We start from the raw sequence: 19,646 nt of genomic DNA on the forward strand, positions 1-19,646 counted from the left end.
CAGCTCCCTCCGTTGCCGCCTGGCCGGGTGCTCGGCGCAGGGAGCGGGGGACCCTGGTCCCCCGGCCCGGTGTCCCACCCCGTTACCGTAACGCGGGGGAGCTCCTGCGGGGAGCGGGAGCGCCGTGCCCGCCCCGCCGTGCAGGTGAGCGGGGACTCGGCCGCCACCCCACCGGGCCGGGCCGCCCCGCCTTTGTCTGCGTCCTTTGTCTGCCCCGGTCCCTGGCCGGGGCAGGGAGCGCTCCTGCCAGCCGCCCCGCGGGAGCGCGCACCGGCGCTCCCGCACCCCCCCGCTCCTTCGCACCGGGCACCCCCGCATCCCCCCGCTCCTTCGCACCGGGCACCCCCGCATCATGGCCCCCCGCACCCCCTACAGCACCCTCTGCACCCCCCGCGCCCAGCACAGCCTCGGCCCCTCCCCGCCCCACCTCCCCCCGTACCATGCACCCCAGTCCCCCGGGATTCCCGGCGTCCCCAGTTCCTCTCCACATTCCCCCACTGCCTTCCCCCTGTCTCCTCCTCCTCCTCCTCCTCCTCTCGGGTTTGAACACCCCTCTGCCCCCCCGGCAGACCTGCCTCCCCTCCCGCTGCACGCACAGCCGCTGCCCTGCCCTGCCTGCCGGGCTCAGCCCAGACCGAGGAGCTGCGCACAGGTAGGCAGCGCTGCCCGCACCGCGCTCGCCCTGCCCGGGGCCGGGGGTCCGCGCTCCACCGAGCCGATTTCCCTCTGCTTTCGCAGGGATGGGGAGGGGGGGCGGCACTTTCCCACTTTCCGTGAGCCCCGGAGGAGACAAAGGCCGGGGGTGCCGGGACCCCAGCACCGCCGCCTCCAGGCTGCCGCCGCCGGGACGGCCTCGGTGCGCGGTGCCTCGGGTCGCGGCGGCATCGCTCAGCGGCGGGAGCCGAGCACCGAGCCTGGACAGCGCCGGTGCGCGGTGCCTCCAGCCCGCCCTATTGTCAGCCGTGCCGGGCAGCGGGCTGCAGGCTCCGCCGCTCCCGCCGCGGTTCTGCCAGCCGGCTCGCCCCCAGCGCGCCGTGCCGCGCCGTGCCCCTCGCAGGGGTGTGCGGCGTGGGCTTTGGGGCTTGCGCCCCACCACCCTGCTGCGAGTCCCCGCTACTTCAGGGGCTACTGCAAGCTCTCTCCCGAGATGGCTCTCCCCTTCCCTGGAAGCAAAGTCGCCTCGGACAGAGGCATCGGCCCTCTCACAGGTAGCTGCCGAGCCCCCGCGCACCCCAGGGGTACGTCCCGGTTCTGAGCCAGAGCTGCTGCGGGAAGCGGCCGGGGGGCGAAGGACGCTTTTCCCACCGAGTCATTGTGTTTGCAGAGCCGTGCGCTGCCATCCACCGAGCCCCTCAGTACCCACGGGTTATTCTCTGCTCTTCCTCTATTGATAAAAGTGAGATCTCATTTCTGAATTAAATCAATTTGGCATCAGTTAATGGCTTATTACAGCCAGTAATTCATCATGCAGGATTTAAGTGACATTTATCCAATTCACACCTGAAGTCTTCCGTCAACCAGATGTTTTAATGGAAATGGTTTTGTATTCCCATCTCCTCTCCCTTGCAGAAGGAGGCATTAATCCTACACGTTTTGGTTCAAAGTGAGAACGACATGCACGGAAAGTGTTGAAAGCGCAGCCTAACTGTTCTGCCAGTCAGGACACATCCACCTCTTCCCCCAGTGAAGATCGGGCCAAATCTGCCCCCCTTCTTCCCTGTCAGGCTGGTGAGTGCTTTCCAGCTGGGTGAGCAATGACCTTTGCTATTGATTGTGTCTTATTTGTCACCAGGCATTGTGCATTAAACTGGAGAGTCTTCTCTGCTGTGCTGACAGCAAGCGACTATATCTTGGATGCTAATCTCAGACTCATTGCTATTTTAATCTCATTATTGGGTAGAGTAGACTCTGTTTGATAGCAGGTCGCCTGTGATGGCTGTGTCAGCCACTCTGTGAAGTCCCAGAACGAAGCAGAGCAGAGGGTACTGCATATTCATTCATGTGCCCCTCTTCCACTTCGATACAGTGACTTGCTGGGCTGCTCTGTCCCTGGAGGGTATTGGTGCTGCACCCTGCCTGCTCGTGTGCTGACACTGAGAGCAGTGAAGCTCTCTGTGCGGGTCAGGGTAGGCACAGGAGAAAGGGTGGCATGGCTGCAGCTGAAGGTGAGAGGCACGTAGGGACTTGAAGGATTTGCAAGGTGTCCAGTGGTCTTCAGAGCCAGGGTGCTGGAGCTTAGCAGTGACAGTGACAAGTACAAAACTGCCAGCTTACTTCCAAGTCTGGGCTGCAGGAGGGGGTGTTTCCTGGGTCGCGCTGTGTGATCAAGCCACTTCTGTCCTCAGTGGTTAGGAGGGCAGAGCGCAGACTGTCAGCCAGAGCTGACGGGTGAAGGGAAGGGATTGCCTGGGCCAGTGGGTCAGCAAAAACAGAGTCCCAGTTCCAGTCCTTCAACTCATGTTGAGCGAGTGACATTTTGAGTGGTCACTGGATATGAACTGCCCCAGGAAGATACTTTGTGGAGGCACAGCTACTAGTCAACCCCCTACAAGCCTGAATCTCTATGTCCTGTCTCTTGTGCCGCTAGTGTAATTAGTGTATTAGTGAATTTGTCCCTTCCTACAGTGGAGTGCTGTTTGGTGATGGCAGAAAGTGAAAGAAAACAACACAAGCAAAAGGAAAGCAGATCTTTCAAAGGGTGGTGGCGGGATTCAATTAGCCTAGCCTAAATACCTGCAGAGGGGAAATCTGTCACACCAAACACAGTCATGAGGGACAAGGAAACTTTGGAGTCAGATAAATATGAAAGGCAAGGTAGGAAGGAAAGGTGATGATGGATACAGGAAACCTAAGAAAGGAGGAGGGCAGCTCCAAAGAGGGTCTCAAAAGGACTGGAGATCTGTAAGCAGGGGACTCTGCTGCTCTGTCATCCCAAGGATGTCTGGGCCAGCAGCAAAAAAAAATATTCTTTACAAAGTGAGTGTGCAAGAAATGTTGGAGAGAAGTAAAGTGTTATTACTTTTGCCCTGGGAGAGGAAAAAAGCAGGGTGTATATAAGATTACCTGTCTGCTTTTGGGGACCCTAGAAAGCTGGGAGAGATCCCTTTGAAATGGGAAGGTCTCTTGGCAGATTGTATATGAAGCTTTCCAGCATTTGCCTCCAGAAACAGAAAAACAGATGGAAAGAGACCCAGCAGGGAAGTGAAATCTCATTTATCTGCACAATGCCATTCTCCTGGCTCCAGCCAGCTCTCTGCATGTCAGCTACCGTAGAGCCTACCCCGTCCGTTCTGCTCCAGGCCTTCCCAAGCCCATCCATCACCCTATGGCTTCTTATTTACAGGAAGCCTGGCACACGAAGCTGGATTTATTGTCTATCATCCCTGCCACACATGCACATACGCACAACACCCATGTAGATGCACATACACTTCGCCTATTGCTGCAGCTTGGGATTGTCTGGAGTCCAGGAAATCTTTACGCACTGCTGCCAAAGTCTGAGCTTACCTGAGCCAAAAAGAAATCTGGCCCAGAGTGCATGCTTGGGTCTAGCTTAGTTCAGCCCTTGAGCATACAAACTGCATCATTGTGGTCTGGGGTGATAAAGGATCGGATCTTGATTTCTATGAATTTTCTTGAATCTCTATTTCTCGGTTCAAGAGTTTTGTTCCACTTGGCTGTGACATGAAGAACATATGTGAAAAGTTAAAGCTAGGACTGTCACGTATCATGTTTTAAGAAGTCAGATAACCAAATTAACATAGATGATCTCATGTTCCTGCTTTGTCAAATACAAAACAAACACAGCAGGGGCAGGTTCAGAGCCTATTTCCCCACCAAGGTGACATAACTGTATTTATAGGGGGAAAACATGCCTGAGTTTCTGTACACCTACTCAGTTCATGGCTGCCTTGCAGGATTACAAGCAGAGAGCAGAGTAATAGCAATTGTATCAGTGAGTCCAGAGAAAGAGACCGCCCACAGTGAAAGTTAGTTACTCAAGACGCAAACCCCCCCTAACTTCCCTTACAGGGTTGTGACCATCCACTACTAACCCAAGATGGATCAGAAAGAGTGGCTGAGAGACAGCACTGCAACTCATTCATCAGCCCTGAGCCTGCACCCTGGGTAGCTCTAAAGCCTTATCTTTGCTTTACACATTTTCTTGTTAGTAGGCAGATTTGCTACTCAAGAGGCAGGTGGCTCGTAATCCTGAGGGTATATAAAGGAAGTGCAAGGCATTGGGTGGAGTAAGGAGGATGTAGGTCTGGTGTTGTGAAGAACATCAGCTTAACTTGGCCAGTCCTTTGGCTATTTCCTTTATTAATATATGAACCCTAAGAAGAGGATGGATTCTGGACTTGTAACGTGTATTTGTTTTAGAGCAATTTAGGAAAAGCATCTCCTTACAAGACCAAACTTCTTTCTGCCTGGCATAATATGTCTCAGGGCAGAATTTCACCCTTTGCAGAAAAGGTCCATCAGCAGTGTGACAACATTGCCGTCACCTACATCAACCAGCCGGAGCCCAGGGCTAGCACGGACTTCTTTTGTGGACTGTGGTCCTGACAGAGGAGAGAGTGGAGTTTACTTTGGTGCTCAGACACTGAGGAACCTGAGCACTGAGGAGAACTAGGGATGCCGTTACTTTTTCTAGGTGCCTTTTGGAAGTGTGAATTTTACAGCTTCTGCAGGGTAAGAAAAATGGAGAAGGTAGGAAGAGGTTTCTGAAGTTAAAGATAGATCAGGGCATGGAAATAAGTGGTTAAGAGAAGGCTGGGACTTCTGTGCTTCTAGCACAGCAGTGTTGCATTAAGCCAAGGTACCAAAACTTGTCTATGCACTGTTCTGGCTTGGCAAACAGCTCAGACCTCCCCTGATAACAGTGCAGTACGGGTATTTATCTGCATTATTAATGCAAGATTCCCAGTGACACGGTAACACAGCATGTTAGCCTGCCCTCTCAGCCAGTGCAGAGATGAGGCAACCCATGTGCTCTAGCTGCACTTTCATCCTGTGTCATGCCAACAAGACAGCTGGGCAGCTTAAATAAATGCCCCCTACACTTTGAAGCAGACCTTCTGTTTAACTGCCCTGCAGCATTTAGCTGCTTTCTAGCTCCTGCTGAAAACCAGAATCCTCAGCTAATGTGTCTGTCAGGTTCACCATCAAAGGGCCCATGTCTGTGTGAGTGAGATTGGAGACACCTGCCTCGCATTCTCTGCACTTGTTCTCTCCTCTTGGCATTTTGCCTACAGATGAAAATGTAAGATGCTGTTTCCAGCTCTTTGAGTTGTTCTGAGTGATGCCTTGATCCAGCTGGTTTGCTCTGGTTCTTAAAGAGAAAATCCTAGGAAAAAACAAAGACTGTGGATGCAGAGCTTGGGTTTTGCTTGGTTGCTATTTGTTCCATTGGTTTTGAAGCAGGACTTCAAGTGCTTTGTTAATAGATTTAGCTGTTGGTCTGGTTTTCCTTTGTCCCAGATAGCTGCCAATAAAATACTATTTCACAGTGTTATGCCTTCAGCAAATGAACTACCCAGCACCTCCTAAATCAGTCCTCAAGTAACAGTTTGTTGCCCTTTGTGGCCAGTAGAAAGACCTGCTTTTCAGACACTGCATTAAAGAGAAAGCCCCTGTGCTGCCTACCTCTTTCCAGGGGAGGTCTGAACTGAAAATTTGCTCCCAGGCTCTGAGCAATAACAGAGGTGAATCTTGGAAAGGCAGGATCAGCTGGTGAACAAGTGAGCAGGCTTTTCAGTTAAGAGGATGAAGACATCTCCCTCTAAACTCCCCAGATGCTCCATGAGGCTGGGGCTGCTATGATGGCAGAGGTTTCACTGACTCAAAACATTTCACATCTGTCTCATAGGTTGAAAGAAAAGAGGACAGCAAGAACAAAGGCCATTCTTAGGGCATCTCCTGTCAGCTCCACAAAAAGGCACTGAGATTGGCCTCAAAGGATGTTCTGCTGCCCTTCACAGGTGACAATGGCTGGTCAAGCAGCAAAGCACCTGGAGGAGGGAGTACAAGCCATTGTAATTATGCAGCAAAGTCGTTCACCTAGTGAACACTCAGATGGAAATCGGGTGCAACTGGGAGCTGGGGTGGAAGGATGGGGAAGCGGTTGAGTGAGGAGCTATGGCTGTAACTTTGTGACAGTATTTCCCAAATGTAAGCATAGGCCTGGTTTTCTGACAGTCAGTGTCACAGGGAACGCTGGCTGTAAGTACGCCTTCATGCTGCCCAGCTTGAGAAGGACAGTCTGAGAAAGCTACCCCAAAGTGAAAGGCTGCACTGGAAATGCTGAAAACCCCTTTCCCTCTTTTGTGGGAAAGGACAGGGGAGAATGACCTAATTGGAGAAGTGTCTGACTTGTGCAATGTCTCAAAGCCATGTCTCATAATATGGACACAGGGATGAAGGAAGACCCTCAAAAATATTACAGTGAAGCAGAATGAATGAGAATACTCTGCAGCCACTGTGCTGAGGCACTCGGTCTCAGTGTTCTTTGGACTTAAATTACCCTCCCAGTGAAAGCCTCACCTGGTGGGGTGAGGTGAAGTGACCTGTGCAGGGTCAAGGAGGGAAAGTGGGACAAGCTAGAGGAGACTCACTCTGCCTCCCTGCTGGTCTTTAGACCATCATCCCCTGCTCTGCTGACAGCAAAAGATTTGTTTCTCTGCTACGTTGTGAGGTATCAGCACAAAATTTTTTCTTCCCTTGACCAGTTTCAGCCACCCTGAAGCAGTATGTGTCTCTGTCTTGAGGTGCTTAGGGCTGTTGCTGGTCCTGCGAGCCACCATCTGCCTCCAGTTCTGTTCATCTTGACATCTTCATTGCAAGGAAACCAGCTGTGAGGAGGGGCCAGTGCCAGCCAGGCCCAGGATGCCAACCTGGCAGCAAACAGCCCTAGCCAGACAGCTGGTGCTGTGCAGGCGGCTCAGGAGCTGTGGCCTGCAGGAGCCAGGCTCCCCAGCCCCTCAGATGGTAGGCTGTGAATGGCAGGGTAGGGGGGCTAGTCAGGAATCAAAGGGAAATGTCCTACTGATTGATGGCCCTCATTTGCACATGAAACTGAGACCTCTCAGCCCTGCAGGCCCTGCACGTGTGTCTCAGCTGCTGTAACCAGGGCTGGGAGAGGAGGAGGGAAGAAAATAACTTCCAGCTCTGGACACCATAACTGCTTTCATCTACGTGTCCTAGGTCTGAATACTGCTTGCCTTTACAGTTCCTAGAAGTTGGTTGCTTATTTTTTTCTCCCCCCCCCCCCCCCCCCCGCCTTTTTTTTTTAATTGCAGGTGAGGCAGAGCACCCAGCATTATGGCAACTTCTTCCACCTTCTCTCCTTTCCTTTTCCTGTGCGTGCTGGTTCTTTCTGACATCAGTCTTGCAGTCTCCCCGGACCCTGGCACAAAGCTAAAAAATGTCCCAGAGAACAACAACCATCTTCAAAACCAAGAGATGTGGCTGCAGCAGCCCAGAAGTGGGCACCACCACAAGCATGGCTTGGCCAAGAAGGACAGGGTCCATGCCATGCCCTCTGGAGGGCAGCCGGCTGGGGAAGAGGCCCTCAGAATGGGTAGCGGAGCTCCAGCTGTGGAAGAGCTGGCAGCAGAGGGACAGCCAGCAGCCCTGAAACAGAATAAAGATGTGTTCCTGGGTTTTGAGTTCCCATATCCTGAGAGGGAGAACCAGTCCCCTGGGTCTGAGAGAGGAAAGAAGCATAACCGAGAGCATCGGCGACACAGCCGCAGGGACAGGCTGAAACACCACAGAGGTATTTGAGCTCCAAGGGAAGCTGAGGCTGTTGGGTCAGTGGAAATGAGTGTCACTTGTGTGAGGGCAAGAAGATGCAGCTGTGGTTGAGCCACATGGGTATGTGGAGGGTGTGGGATGTGTGCTTGCTCTAGGGAGAAATCTGCCAAACAAAAGAGGCACAAGAAAAAAGGGGAACTCCAGAACCAGAGGCTTTTACTGCTGGCTGCAATTTTGTGAAAATGACCTGGTTTGCCTTACAGGGGGAGCTCTAAAAGTTCCTAGGACTCGAGGGGTTGTTTTGGGGTGGCCTGCTTTGTTTTTTTGCTTTTTTAGCAAATGGTTTGATTTATGAACTAACACGGCCAAGCCATGCTCAATCCCTCCACTGACTTCGAAAGATGACCAGAACTAGAAATAATACAAAGCCCCTACTTAGCTTGAAGGTCAGTTTCTTCTCATCAGAGCTTGTATTCTTCTATATTGATGCCAAACTACAAAAAAATATAAGTTTTGCCTATGTGAAATTGCACTAATTACTATAAAATGCTGCTTTTTTTTGACTGGGACTGCTTTCCTGTGCAGGTCAAGTTGTGGGTGTGTGTCTCTGTGGTATGGGGTGCTCAGTGTGGTAAATCTTTAGTTCTATTAAAGCCAGGCAATTTGTGTCAATCTATGCTATTTGACAAGCTGGGTGTCAGTATCCCTGAGTATCACGCCTCCCTGCATCAGTAAGAAGAGCTCTGTTGTTTTCTCAGGGGACTGACTAAAGAACTTATGTTAAGCAATATAGAAGGGTATGCAACAAAGCTGGTTTGAAGCAATATTTGCAGACTACAAAACAGGCTTTGTTTCTTTGGTTTACCTTAAGGTCTATATTTAAATTAATACTTAGGAAAAGCAGGGATCAGTCTGTGAAGATATTCTTATTTCCAGTTAGGTAGGTCCTGACTTGAGCTAAATTGACATAACCCACTATTAAAATCAAATAAGAATGCATCCACAGGTATTTGAAGCAGCTTAATCCATTGGTTTAAAAATGGTTAAACAGGTACATTTTGTACTCTTGAGACCAGAAGAAGAAATCCTTTGCTTCTTAAGCAAGAGAGAGACATACCTTCAAGAAGGTGTGATTATGTGTGACTTAAGTGTGTAAAAACCAAGATGCGTATACTCTGGACTTGATCTATCACTTTAATAGCACGTGACACTGTTTTACACTGGTCTAAACAGCAGCTCAGGGTGGTAGAACACTGGCCAGTGGCTGGATGAAATCTGAATTCCTTTGACTCAAGTCTGTGGCACACAGAGAGAAAAGGGATGAGAAAGCTAATGCTACTGTACCTGTTGCCCTCTGCAGGGAAGACTCCTGATGCTGGGCCAAGCTCCCTGTACAAGAAACCTGAAAGCTTTGAAGAACAGTTTCAAAACCTCCAGGCAGAGGAAGCTACAAGTCTGACTCCCACCATGCTTCTCTTCACTGCACTGGAACTAGCTGTTTCCACAGAAGAGCCTCCTGTTCTTCCAGCCACATCACCACGGTCACAGGTAAAGAGAGAGCTGGTAACTGCACTGCACTTCTGATGCAGGCAGAAATCTCCTGCAGCTAAGGTCCGGTTTCCTTTTTTTTCAGTTAGAGGTAAGTGCTTGCTTAACACCAAAGCCCTCCCTCAAAAGCAGTTCTCTGTCTTGGAGACATCTAAACACCTCTTCTTCATAACCAGTTCCTTCAGTTGCTACTCTTCCCTGCCCTACCTCTCCCTTAGCCATCTTCATTCAGCTTCAAGGACCAGAGAGGCAGTAGGAGCACTTGGCTGCAGAGGCATCATTTCCTAATGCTCCTTGCTCACCTTTTGTCTACACATAGAAGCAGCGGAAACTTCTCTCTTGGCTTCAGCTGCAACAAGGGAAAGCTCTTCCCTTCTGAAAATGAGAAGCCAAGAATCCCTAGTGGACAAGAAGGAGTGGAGGGCTGGGGGGAATCATAAAGCCTTTTTAAGGTCTAAAAAGACCAGGAAAATTTGCAAAGACTTCAGTGTCACTACAGAAGTGTAATCCGTTGTCTCTTTGATTTCTTGTGGTTTGCAGGCCCGCCTCAGGCAAGATGGGGATGTGATGCCCACCCTAGATATGGCACTCTTTGACTGGACAGATTATGAGGATCTCAAACCAGAAATGTGGCCATCTGCTAAAAAGAAAGGTGCTAAACCTCCCTGTCCTCTTTCCCAAAAGTCATTCTGTAAGGCTTGTCCCATGATCACAGATGTGCTGAAAGATGTGAGATCATAGTGGTGGGGAAAGAGAGAAAAAGCATAATGCTGATTGTGTTTTGTGCTCAGTTTCAGAATATTCCTCATTTTGGATGCATAGTTTGAGGGCAGAGGAAAAATGACAGGTGGAGGGTTGAGAAACAGGGAGGAGATTAGACTATGAAGGTTTAGAGTTCAAACTCTTGAAGTTTGAGGCTGTTTTTACCCTGGAACAACGTAGTCTCCAAAATAAAAACACTAGCATTAAATTTTCTATCGGCATCTGTTTTTTCTCCACAGAGAAACGCCGCAGTAAGAGCCCCAACAGCGGAAATGAAACTGTGACGGCTGAAGGAGAGCCATGTGATCATCACCTTGACTGCCTCCCAGGTCAGGATCAGCTTGGTAGAGTCATTTCTCCAAACATCATTGTTTGAAATCCAGCCCAGGTTCTAATACAAGTATCCTGATTTTTAATACTGATAGAAAGTGGTATGCAGAGGCTCTCCAGGTGTGTTGTGGGAACAGATGATGTCTGTACCATGGAGCTGTCATGAGTGTCAGTAGCCCTGCAAGGGAAGGGGATAAATGAGCTGTGCTGACCCTTGTTCCTGTGTTGCAGGCTCTTGCTGCGACTTGCGTGAGCACCTCTGCAAACCACACAATCGAGGCCTTAACAACAAATGCTATGATGACTGTATGTGCACTGAAGGTGAGTTCAGCTCTTTGCTCTCCCCCTTCCAGATGGCTTTGTAGTTGGCTGTGTTGACTTGGAATAGTGGTTTGCATGTGAAAATAGCCAAGCTCTGCTGCTCTTAGCCTTTCCCTGACACTGACTCACAGTGTGACCATTGAGTCATCTAGGACATTTTGTTTTCCCTCTTGAAAACAAAAATCCTGATATCTACAAACCTAACAGAAGAAGCCAAAATATATTAACACTTCAATGGTGCTTTCAAGTATCACAGGTTACAGAAACAGACTACTATCCTTGTTTTACATGACCTTATGCCTAATATGGCTTTCCTGAGTTAATTTCTACTGAACCTGTTGGAATTTAGTAGGTGTGGGCAGGACACAGACTTTTGTTTCTTAAAACTATTTCTGAAGAATCCACAGCAGCCCTTAATAGACAGTTGTGTGGTGAAGATGTTGAAAGGCACTCTCCTAGTCCGAACATGTTCAGGATCAGCTCCAGGCACTGGGTCTTGTCTGCCAGAACAAAACTCTGGTTGCCAAATTTTGTGACCTGTGTTAGGTACCTAGTGACTTTGACCAGGTCATTCACCTGCTTTTTACCCAGTTAAACAGACTGCTTTCCTGGAGTTGCAATGTTAAATGATAGTCTTCACCTTGGGTGTGTTGTGTAACACTTGAAGGTCCTCATCAGAGACGATGTTCTGATAGATTAGCCTAGAAAAGTGTTTCTGCAAGCCTAACGAGGGCTGCCCCTGGCCCTGCTTTATACTTAAGCTAGTTATAAGTTGATGCCAAATGTGCATCCTCTGTAGCATTAAAAAGATCCCCAGAGATGTAGGGTCCAGATAAGATAGGCGAGATGCTTAGATAAGAGCAGAGCTCTGATCTTGTGTGCTCTCCTTCTGGGAGGCCAGACTGCCCTGGGGGGATTGGTAATGAGGGGCAGAAACCCAACTTCAAGGTAGCTGGTCTTAACATAGCCCAGGGACATGCACTCCAAAAGGCTGCTCAGTGACCTGTGACATCTGCTAGGTCTCCGGTGTACAAGCACTCAAGGACAGTTTATGGGCTGTCTCATTATAAAAGCTATAAATCCTCAGCCTCCCCCACTCTGGGGGTGCTGGCACTGTTGCTATCTGCTGCCTGCTCTGGAAGTAAAAAGAGTTGCAGTTTCTAGGATGATCTAACCAGCTCCTGCCAACCCCAATGACCAGGTCCTGGGCTACTGAAAATCAGGGCTTTCATGATAATTATTTACACATAGGCTGTACCCCGTCTGGCCCAACTAGCTGCACATTCTGATGTAACAAAATCAGACAATAGACACCAAAAGACAAATATATCAGTGCGAAAAACCAATGAGTTACCCTGACCAGAGGCTCCCATTGCCTTCCACTGCCATGGAAGAATATGTACCGGTGTTTTTTACAAAATGCCTTTTTTTCCCCGCTTAGTATTCATCAATGTTATATCAGATAGCTTCCTTCAGACTCTGCGCTTCAAACATCCACAACGGAGAAACTGAAGGAGATCAGCAGTGAGCTTTGGATCAGACCTCCCAGTAATAATGTTTCAAAGTCTCTTCCCTCCTCTCCTGAAGCTTCAGGGAAATAAATAGCAAGGGGAGCTCCCTAGCCATTGCTGCTGCACATTAAGTCTACAGTAATTTCCCAATGGAGAGATCACTTAGACAGTAATGGGAAGTAATAGGGGGAAACCAAGCAGGGCTTTCATAAAATCACTGGAAACAATCAGGATAATTCATTGGTATTTCAGGAAGCCAGTGAAACCTTCTGCCTGAGCCAATGAATCCTGAACCAGAACAGTGAGCCAAACAGAACAGCAGGGTCCAGAAACCAATATGCCCTGCCCACGTGAAGCATTTCTTTGCCACCTCATTTGACACAGCCCAGGCTTCCCAGCCCTGGGACTGTCCCCACTGCAGCAGTCTCTGTCACGAACTGAGACCGAGAGCTAATTGTTTGATGTTACTGCTGTAGTGAGCCCCGGTCCATCCTGCTCACATATGCGTATCTTTTCCATAGGGCTACGCTGTTATGCCAAATTCCACCGGAACCGAAGAGTGACCCGGAGGAAAGGGCGCTGCGTGGAGCCCGAATCGGCCAACGGAGAGCAGGGATCATTCATTAATGTTTAGGAGGGTGGGACTCCTGCCTTGGATGGTCAGGAGCTGGGCTCAAACTGTTTATACCTAGCAATGGGAATTAGAGGAAAAAGTCAAGCAAATGACTGAAGCTGCAGGCTCTGAACATGCCAGGTTCCAACAAGACTGAAGCTCATGTCAATTATAAATAGAGTGGCCTCAGCGTTTTCTATACCAGGACTGCATTCCCCTCCCTTCCCTCAGCACATTCCTGCTGGGTCCCCTTTCGTGGTTAGTAAGGGATGATCATGACTACTGTTCTGATGGTCCTGGCAGGAAAAGGCTCTGCAGTTTCATCTCTTCCTCTCAACAGAGCCAAGATATAAAAGGTCCTTCAAGTCAAAGGGGATATGAGCATAAACTTTACCCCTTAACTATTCCTTGAGAAGAAAGGTAGATCCTCCTTAAGGATCAGAGGTTCCTAGAGGATAGGAAGCTTGTTAGCTTCCAGGCAGAATCAAAGATGGGAAACGGATCAGCAGGAAGCTGGCTGCCTAGGTGAGAGGAGACCCTCCGACAGAGCTCTTGCTCTGTCCCTCGTTTACTGCTACAGACAGATATTCCCTAGCTGTTATACACTGCCACTTCCTACCTGTCTTCTTTGGGACCATCCAGTTCCACTCCTTCCTTCCTTTCTTGCTTACAGAGAACCACCTGGTTTCTGCAAGGATGTGGCAAGACATCTCAGCCTGCAGCTCTCACTCATTTAGTTATCCTGCCAAGTCTGTTATTTTTAATGATTATTTTTAGGAGCTTTCTGGGGAAGTGATAGTTTTCCTAGTGAGCCAAAAATAAAGTTTTTGGTAACAGGAGATAGGGACAGACTGTTCCGTTGTAGTAAATCCTGTGACATGTTGCATGTGTGTTTCCATGATATGTAAATAAAGATACGATAGATATCCTTTGTGCAACTCTTCTGCTTCTTTGACTGCACCTAAGGATGTGGCAGGAGCCAGAAAGGCCTATAAGGGAGCTGGCCAGCAGGTAGCACTGATGACTTCAGGTAATCACACAGAGCAGCTGTGCTGCTTGGTAGAAAAATTTCTCTACCCAAACTGGGGATCCAAGCTTCCCTGTATCCTCACTCAAATTGCAGCTAACAGTCAGTTCCGGCCTGGTGTAGCCAGCCAGATGTTAAAAGCTTCTTTATATTACTACTTAGTTACTGACTTCAGTGATACATCAGAGCAACACAGGCTACCTGTGTTAAACAGGAGTAGTATTAGTTGGTGAAGATGTTCTTTTCTGCTGCTAACACCCCAGTACCCTGGCTTCTGGCGGGAGACAGCTCTGAAGCCTTTTAAATGTTAAATTCAAGAACTTGGAGATGTACAGCACTTTTTGTAGGAATAGAAATATTAATCCTGGTGCTGTGGTCAGAATCCTCTTTATGCTGCTTCGCTAAACCCCCCTGTGTTCCATTTAGGTAGGCAAATCTCCATTTTGCACTCCTGTTTCTGTTGTAGTGTCACTCTGCATTGTGTATTCACTCAGATGCTGCTAGCATAATAGTCTGTGCCTCTAATATGATGAGTGCCCAGTCATGACCACAGAGGTATGCTATAAATACAATTCTGACTGACATACACCTGCGCTGCTAGGAGGTATGCTAGAGGAGGAATTTGTACAGGAGCATTTAGGCAAAACCTACCACTTGGTTGGATGTAGCTATTTAGATTTCTGCTTACAGCACTACAGTCTTAGCCCAAAAGGCAGGAGTAAAGAAAGGTGGTTTGGCTCCAGCTCTATGCCACTGCAGCAAGGATGCAATTTGTTAACCCAGAGAGAAATGCAGCCCCTCCCTCAGCCTAGATGCAGAATAGTGGGTGGTGCTGCCAGGGCTATTGTCAGTGGAAGCATAAAGGGAAAAAGGCCTTAATTGATCACAGTCAATTGCAGAGCTCTCAAACCCTGGTCTGTGTGACACCGATGAGAACCACATGCACAGCCATTATCAAAGCCAGGTTTTGATACCACACTGCTTTCCAATATAGGAGCCGAGATCTGTGTTGGAACAGTGCAATTGAAAGCAAGCAGGAGATTTTGCAGGGGTCTTTATCCTTGGTGATGCAGGTGTTAATTGCCCCATACACTACATACAGACTCCTTGTAGTGTCCTGGGCAGTGTTTTGGGCAAGACCATTTCACAAATCATGTGAAATACAAGCAGGTTTAAACAGCAAGTCTGAATTTGAAGCCAGAGCTTTTAGACTCCAAAAGGAGACTTGCTACTTCAGCTCTTGCTTTTTCAGCTTTTGGTCTGCTATTAACTCTGAATATAAAGAACAGATTATTCTTAATTGGTGGGATTAGTTAAATGTCTAAGGTCAGTGAAAACTGATTAATTATTATAAATCAAGTCACAGGATTATTAGATTGATTGCTCACATTGGAGTTTCAGAAAGAGAGCCCATGACCAAGACTCATTCTTTCTGAATCAAACTGTGATGTTGCAGAGGTGAAGCAGAAAGGGTGAGTGGCGGCACAAGCACGTGCTGCACAGCCACAGCAGTGTGAAATGCATCAGACAACCTGATTTATGTATCAGCCAGATCAACTACTGACTTCACAATTGCAGCGCAAAGGAAAGCTGTTGAGTAAATAACATGCCAAGGTGTGGAATGCAAGACCAGCCTGTGATATAAAACCTTGGGGGGGAACATTTGTACAAGTCGTCCAACCCACTTCTCAGCGTAGCAAGGCTTTTTAGTGCCGCTCTGTCCTGTCTCAAGGGCATGACAGCAGCTGCAGAGCGACAGTATCACTGGGTTACATTTAGCAAATTTCCCCTTCCTTCCCAGTATCTCCCAGTCACAGCGCAGTCAGTGACAGTTCTGCCTTTGGTGGCATTAGGTCTGAACGAGAGAGAGGGAGACAAATGTCCAGCAAGTCTTGATTTATATGTTCTTCTCAACTGATTGTTTGAGAAACTCAAATTAAGAATTCACACAAGGGCAGCTTCTCTACTGCCCCCAGAGAGTTTAAGCCAGAGCGCTTGCAAGATTTTCCGTTGTCTTGAAAGGACTTTGGATCAGGCCCAAACCAGCCATAGCAGGGCTCTGTGGAATAATTTTTAAAGTTAATTGCAAGGCATGCATGCAAGAAAGGTGAGTGACAGAGTCCCACCCAAACTCCTGCTCTACAGCTACTGCTGTGAGCAACCTCACAATGAGTCCAAGGGGTATGCATCATTTTAAACCACTTCTCTGAGGGTGAGAATCATTAGACATGGAAAAGAGAGGACAGCGTGCTGATTTGACATAATCATCTCAGCAGCTGCCTGCTCTGCAAATGCTGTTGAATCTCGGGGATGTTGCTGGCAGTTGCCAAAATGATGACTGCAAGGGAGACAAGGAGTGGAAGCACAAATTAAAACACTTGGGAATCATTCTGTCTCAGGTCTGTAATAGTCTGCATTCATTTTAGCTTGGGGGTGTTTTATTGAAACCCTCTCTCCTCCCTCCCCCTCCCCCTCCAGTAATTACCCTGTTGTCAATCCACAGTGTGTGAAAGTGCTTCAATTTCAAACCCATGCTATACTAAATTGTTCAAGTCCGTGCCAGTCACTCTCTGCTACATAAAGCATTGCTTTCATATTTTATCAGAGAAAATGAGGGCTGTTGTTTTCTTGGAATGTTCTCAGTGATCATATGTATGCCATAAACCCATTTTTGGTATGTCACTTCATTTTCTAGAGTGCCAGTGAATCTTGAAGTGTAGTCCCTCAATTATATCTCAAAGCTCTAGTTAGATTATAAAAAACAGAGGAGCAGCTTTTCCTTGCTGAGCTTGGAAAGGACTTTCAAGTGCACTTGCCAAGATACCGCACTAGTGTAACCCTCTCCACTCCCCAAATCATCTTGCCATAGGCTGTTTTGCAGTGAAGTTGCAGGAGGAGGCTCCCCACCAGCATTACAAAATGCCTTCAGTTTCCCCTTCAATCCAAATAATGTTTCTGCTTGCTGATTTCCCATTGGGATTTAAAAGGGAGTTTGTAGAGCCAGGACAACTTCTATATGCCCTTCCTCACTGCTTATTCGGAACAGCTCTGTTGATAACACATGCATTTGTGCCGAGCTGATGCCTTCATTGCTCTCAGCTCCCCAGCCAGGGGCACAACTCGAAGACACCGGTGTCAGCTGCAGCCTTTAGTTACCTTCAGACTAGACCCCAAGTGAGGGATGAGAATGGCAGAACTATGAGGGGTGAGCTTGTCTCCATCCCCTTGCACCAGATAAGGACAGCAGGAGCAATTGTATTAGCTCCTCTGCTTCCCCACGGAATTTCTATCACCTTACCCATCAAGGGTACAGTGTTCTGAAAACGCAAAGGAAAGCATTTCTGCCTTAGTAGCCTCACTTTTATGCTGTTGGGAAGGGAGCCAGCTGTGTATTAGGTTTTCAGTCAATGTGCACAAAACATACCACCAATATATTTGACATAAAGTAGCTAATTGCTGGATATCAGTTGGAGTGAGCTGAACTCACCTGAACCAGTCTTCTCGTCAGGAAAATCTCCGTATCCTGTTTCTAGTCTCCTGGGTCGTCTGCTTCTCCCTGCAGGTCTTCTTTAACTTGCTGCTTATCTTTCTCACCATGTTTATGTTGCTTTGAGTTATCAAGCCTAGGGAAGGGAACAGAGACAGCAGGTTACACAGAGAGGCAATTTACAAGGTACAAGCAAAGCAAAGCAGAGATAAAAAACAACCAACCCCCCCAGATCAGACAGGTGTGAGAGACGTGCAAATGCATAATGTCTATCATAGCTCTCATTGTTTTCATATCCATGAGATCATTAAGACGTTTCTAAGTCCCTTGAGTCCATGACATGCAAGCCCAGGATATAATAAGCAGGGCTGAATTAATTGCACGATACATTGATGAACAAAACGAAGTAAAGCGCTTTTATTGTACAAGGGGAAACGAATGCTTTGCATTAAACAGCAGTCACATCAGTTCAAATTATGGCTCATGCTGCATAAATGATAATGAGACTCTGCCTCACTCAGACTGAGTGAGAATGCTGAAAGGAGCAAAGTCGCCCACATACTGCTGCATCTAAACAGTGCTTATACTTAAACTGGGACAGTGGAATTTGTCTTTGTAGCAAACAGTTCTCCTTTGATAGATACCTATCCTGGTGGAAGGGCATCCTTATTGCACTTTGCACCCAAACACTGAGCCAGCAATATGGCTATTCAAAGTCTCTCTTTATCTTCCCCCCCACCCCAGATGTCACATCTTCTTTTCGTCATTTAGGGTAAAATCCAGTCCTTGACATTACTGGGACCACTAGCATTGGTCCCATTTGATGCCACTACTTCTGTGAATAGAGGCAGGGCTTCCCTGCAAGACAGAAATAGAACTGAAGTCACAGCTGATGTGGCATGTGGCAACAGATGAGTTATATTTCAATCTTTCATCTGGTAAAGTGGCACACTGAGAGATTCCTGGGGGGGACTTTCACGGCCTTTTTTTTTACTGCTGTTCTGAGCTATGCAGCCAGTCAGTTTTGTTCTGCTGCTTCCTCTGGTTAGCATTTTCTAGGTTGTTTCATTTTGGCATTTAATAATTTGCCTTGGGAGATCTTCAAGTGTGCTGCATATTAGCAGTCAATAGCACTCAGGGTGCAGTGAAGGACAGGCTAGATAGGGCTACATCTGTGGCTTGTTTGAGAATGTCTGAGTGCAGGTTCAGCGCTGCACAATTCTCATGCATAACCTTGCATTGCACTGCTTGAACTGGAAATGGGATTGAAGGATGACTCATACATTTCCACATTCAGCTTCTGCAATGAACTTCTGACTCCTTGCTCGTTCCTTAGAGGCCCCATCTTTTCCCTAAGAATAAATGATGACAAGAAAGCAACTGACCCAGTAAAACATTGTAGTCTTATGCTACAGACAGGTAAAGCATACATCGGGCAAGGAAGGGAAGGTTTGAGAGGGGTCATCCTGACTTCTTGGTTCTGTTAGTTCATTTGCTATACTTGGGGAGGAGACTGCTGTTATGAACTGGACAGGAAATGGTAAGTTATAGCTGTACCATGTGAGGCTGGGTTGATGACTTATCAACTTCCCTAGCTCTAAAATGGGAGAAGCTTTCTTTCAGAATGAGAGATGAAGAACTCGTGATTTGTACCAGGCTTTTAGGCAGAGAGTTCAGTCACCTAGTTCTAGGGAAAAATCTAGGGCCAAAGGAAACAACTAAGTATCTGCCAGTCATTCTAGCTACATGGCCAGAGACTCCAGTGCTCAACCACAAAGACTGACCTGAACTTGACTTGTGACACAGCTTGTGATACAGCTGAGCACAGCTAGCGCCTTGCAATTGCTTTTTTATTGGTGTTTATCAAGAGCCTCTTTGTCACTGCTCACCTTTTTGCCACAGGACTGATGTGTGCACAAAAGCTTTCTCTTCCTCCAGAAAGCTGCTAAGTCCTATACACGCATTAGCCTTCCTGGACTCTGACTACAGCCCAAGGACACTGTCAAACCCTCCCTCAGCTGCATTATGTGTGTAAGTAGCAGGATGAACCGTTTTGCTGGGTGTTTGGAGTCAACAAACTCATCCAGGTACACTTTTAACCTAGTGGTGGCTTTCTGTTTTGGAAACAGGTGCTGTGCAATACCCATCAGGTAGCTAAAGTATCCAGACTATTTCCTCGTCTGGAAGACGGCCGTCTGACAAGAAGCCACCGCTTGCCACCCAGAGCCCAGAAAGGCACGCTCCGCAACCACCGCGCACCGACAGATGTGGCAGAGGGCAGGGTTCCGG

General features: G+C 48.1%; 1 protein-coding gene across 2 annotated transcripts; it reads left to right on the forward strand.

Annotated features, from left to right (window-relative positions):
* The first annotated feature begins 22 nt into the window (after positions 1-22).
* On the forward strand, positions 23-19,641 carry DRAXIN (dorsal inhibitory axon guidance protein). 2 transcript variants are annotated; one of them, XM_082328867.1, is made up of 9 exons: positions 23-144; positions 570-652; positions 1,570-1,728; positions 7,302-7,780; positions 9,119-9,306; positions 9,847-9,958; positions 10,308-10,397; positions 10,630-10,719; positions 12,752-13,707. In XM_082328867.1, exons 4-9 carry the CDS (start codon positions 7,324-7,326, stop codon positions 12,862-12,864), a joined length of 1,050 nt encoding a protein of 349 aa, XP_082184993.1. In that variant the 5' UTR covers positions 23-144; positions 570-652; positions 1,570-1,728; positions 7,302-7,323; the 3' UTR covers positions 12,865-13,707. The 2 variants fall into 2 exon arrangements, with proteins under 2 accessions (XP_082184993.1, XP_082184994.1); XM_082328868.1 differs by lacking the exons at positions 23-144; positions 12,752-13,707 and adding an exon at positions 19,487-19,641 and having other exon boundaries at positions 471-652.
* Positions 19,642-19,646: the final 5 nt, after the last annotated feature.

Source organism: Platalea leucorodia (genome assembly GCF_965183815.1).
Source record: "Platalea leucorodia genome assembly, chromosome: 17".
Classification (NCBI taxonomy): Eukaryota; Metazoa; Chordata; class Aves; order Pelecaniformes; family Threskiornithidae; genus Platalea; species Platalea leucorodia.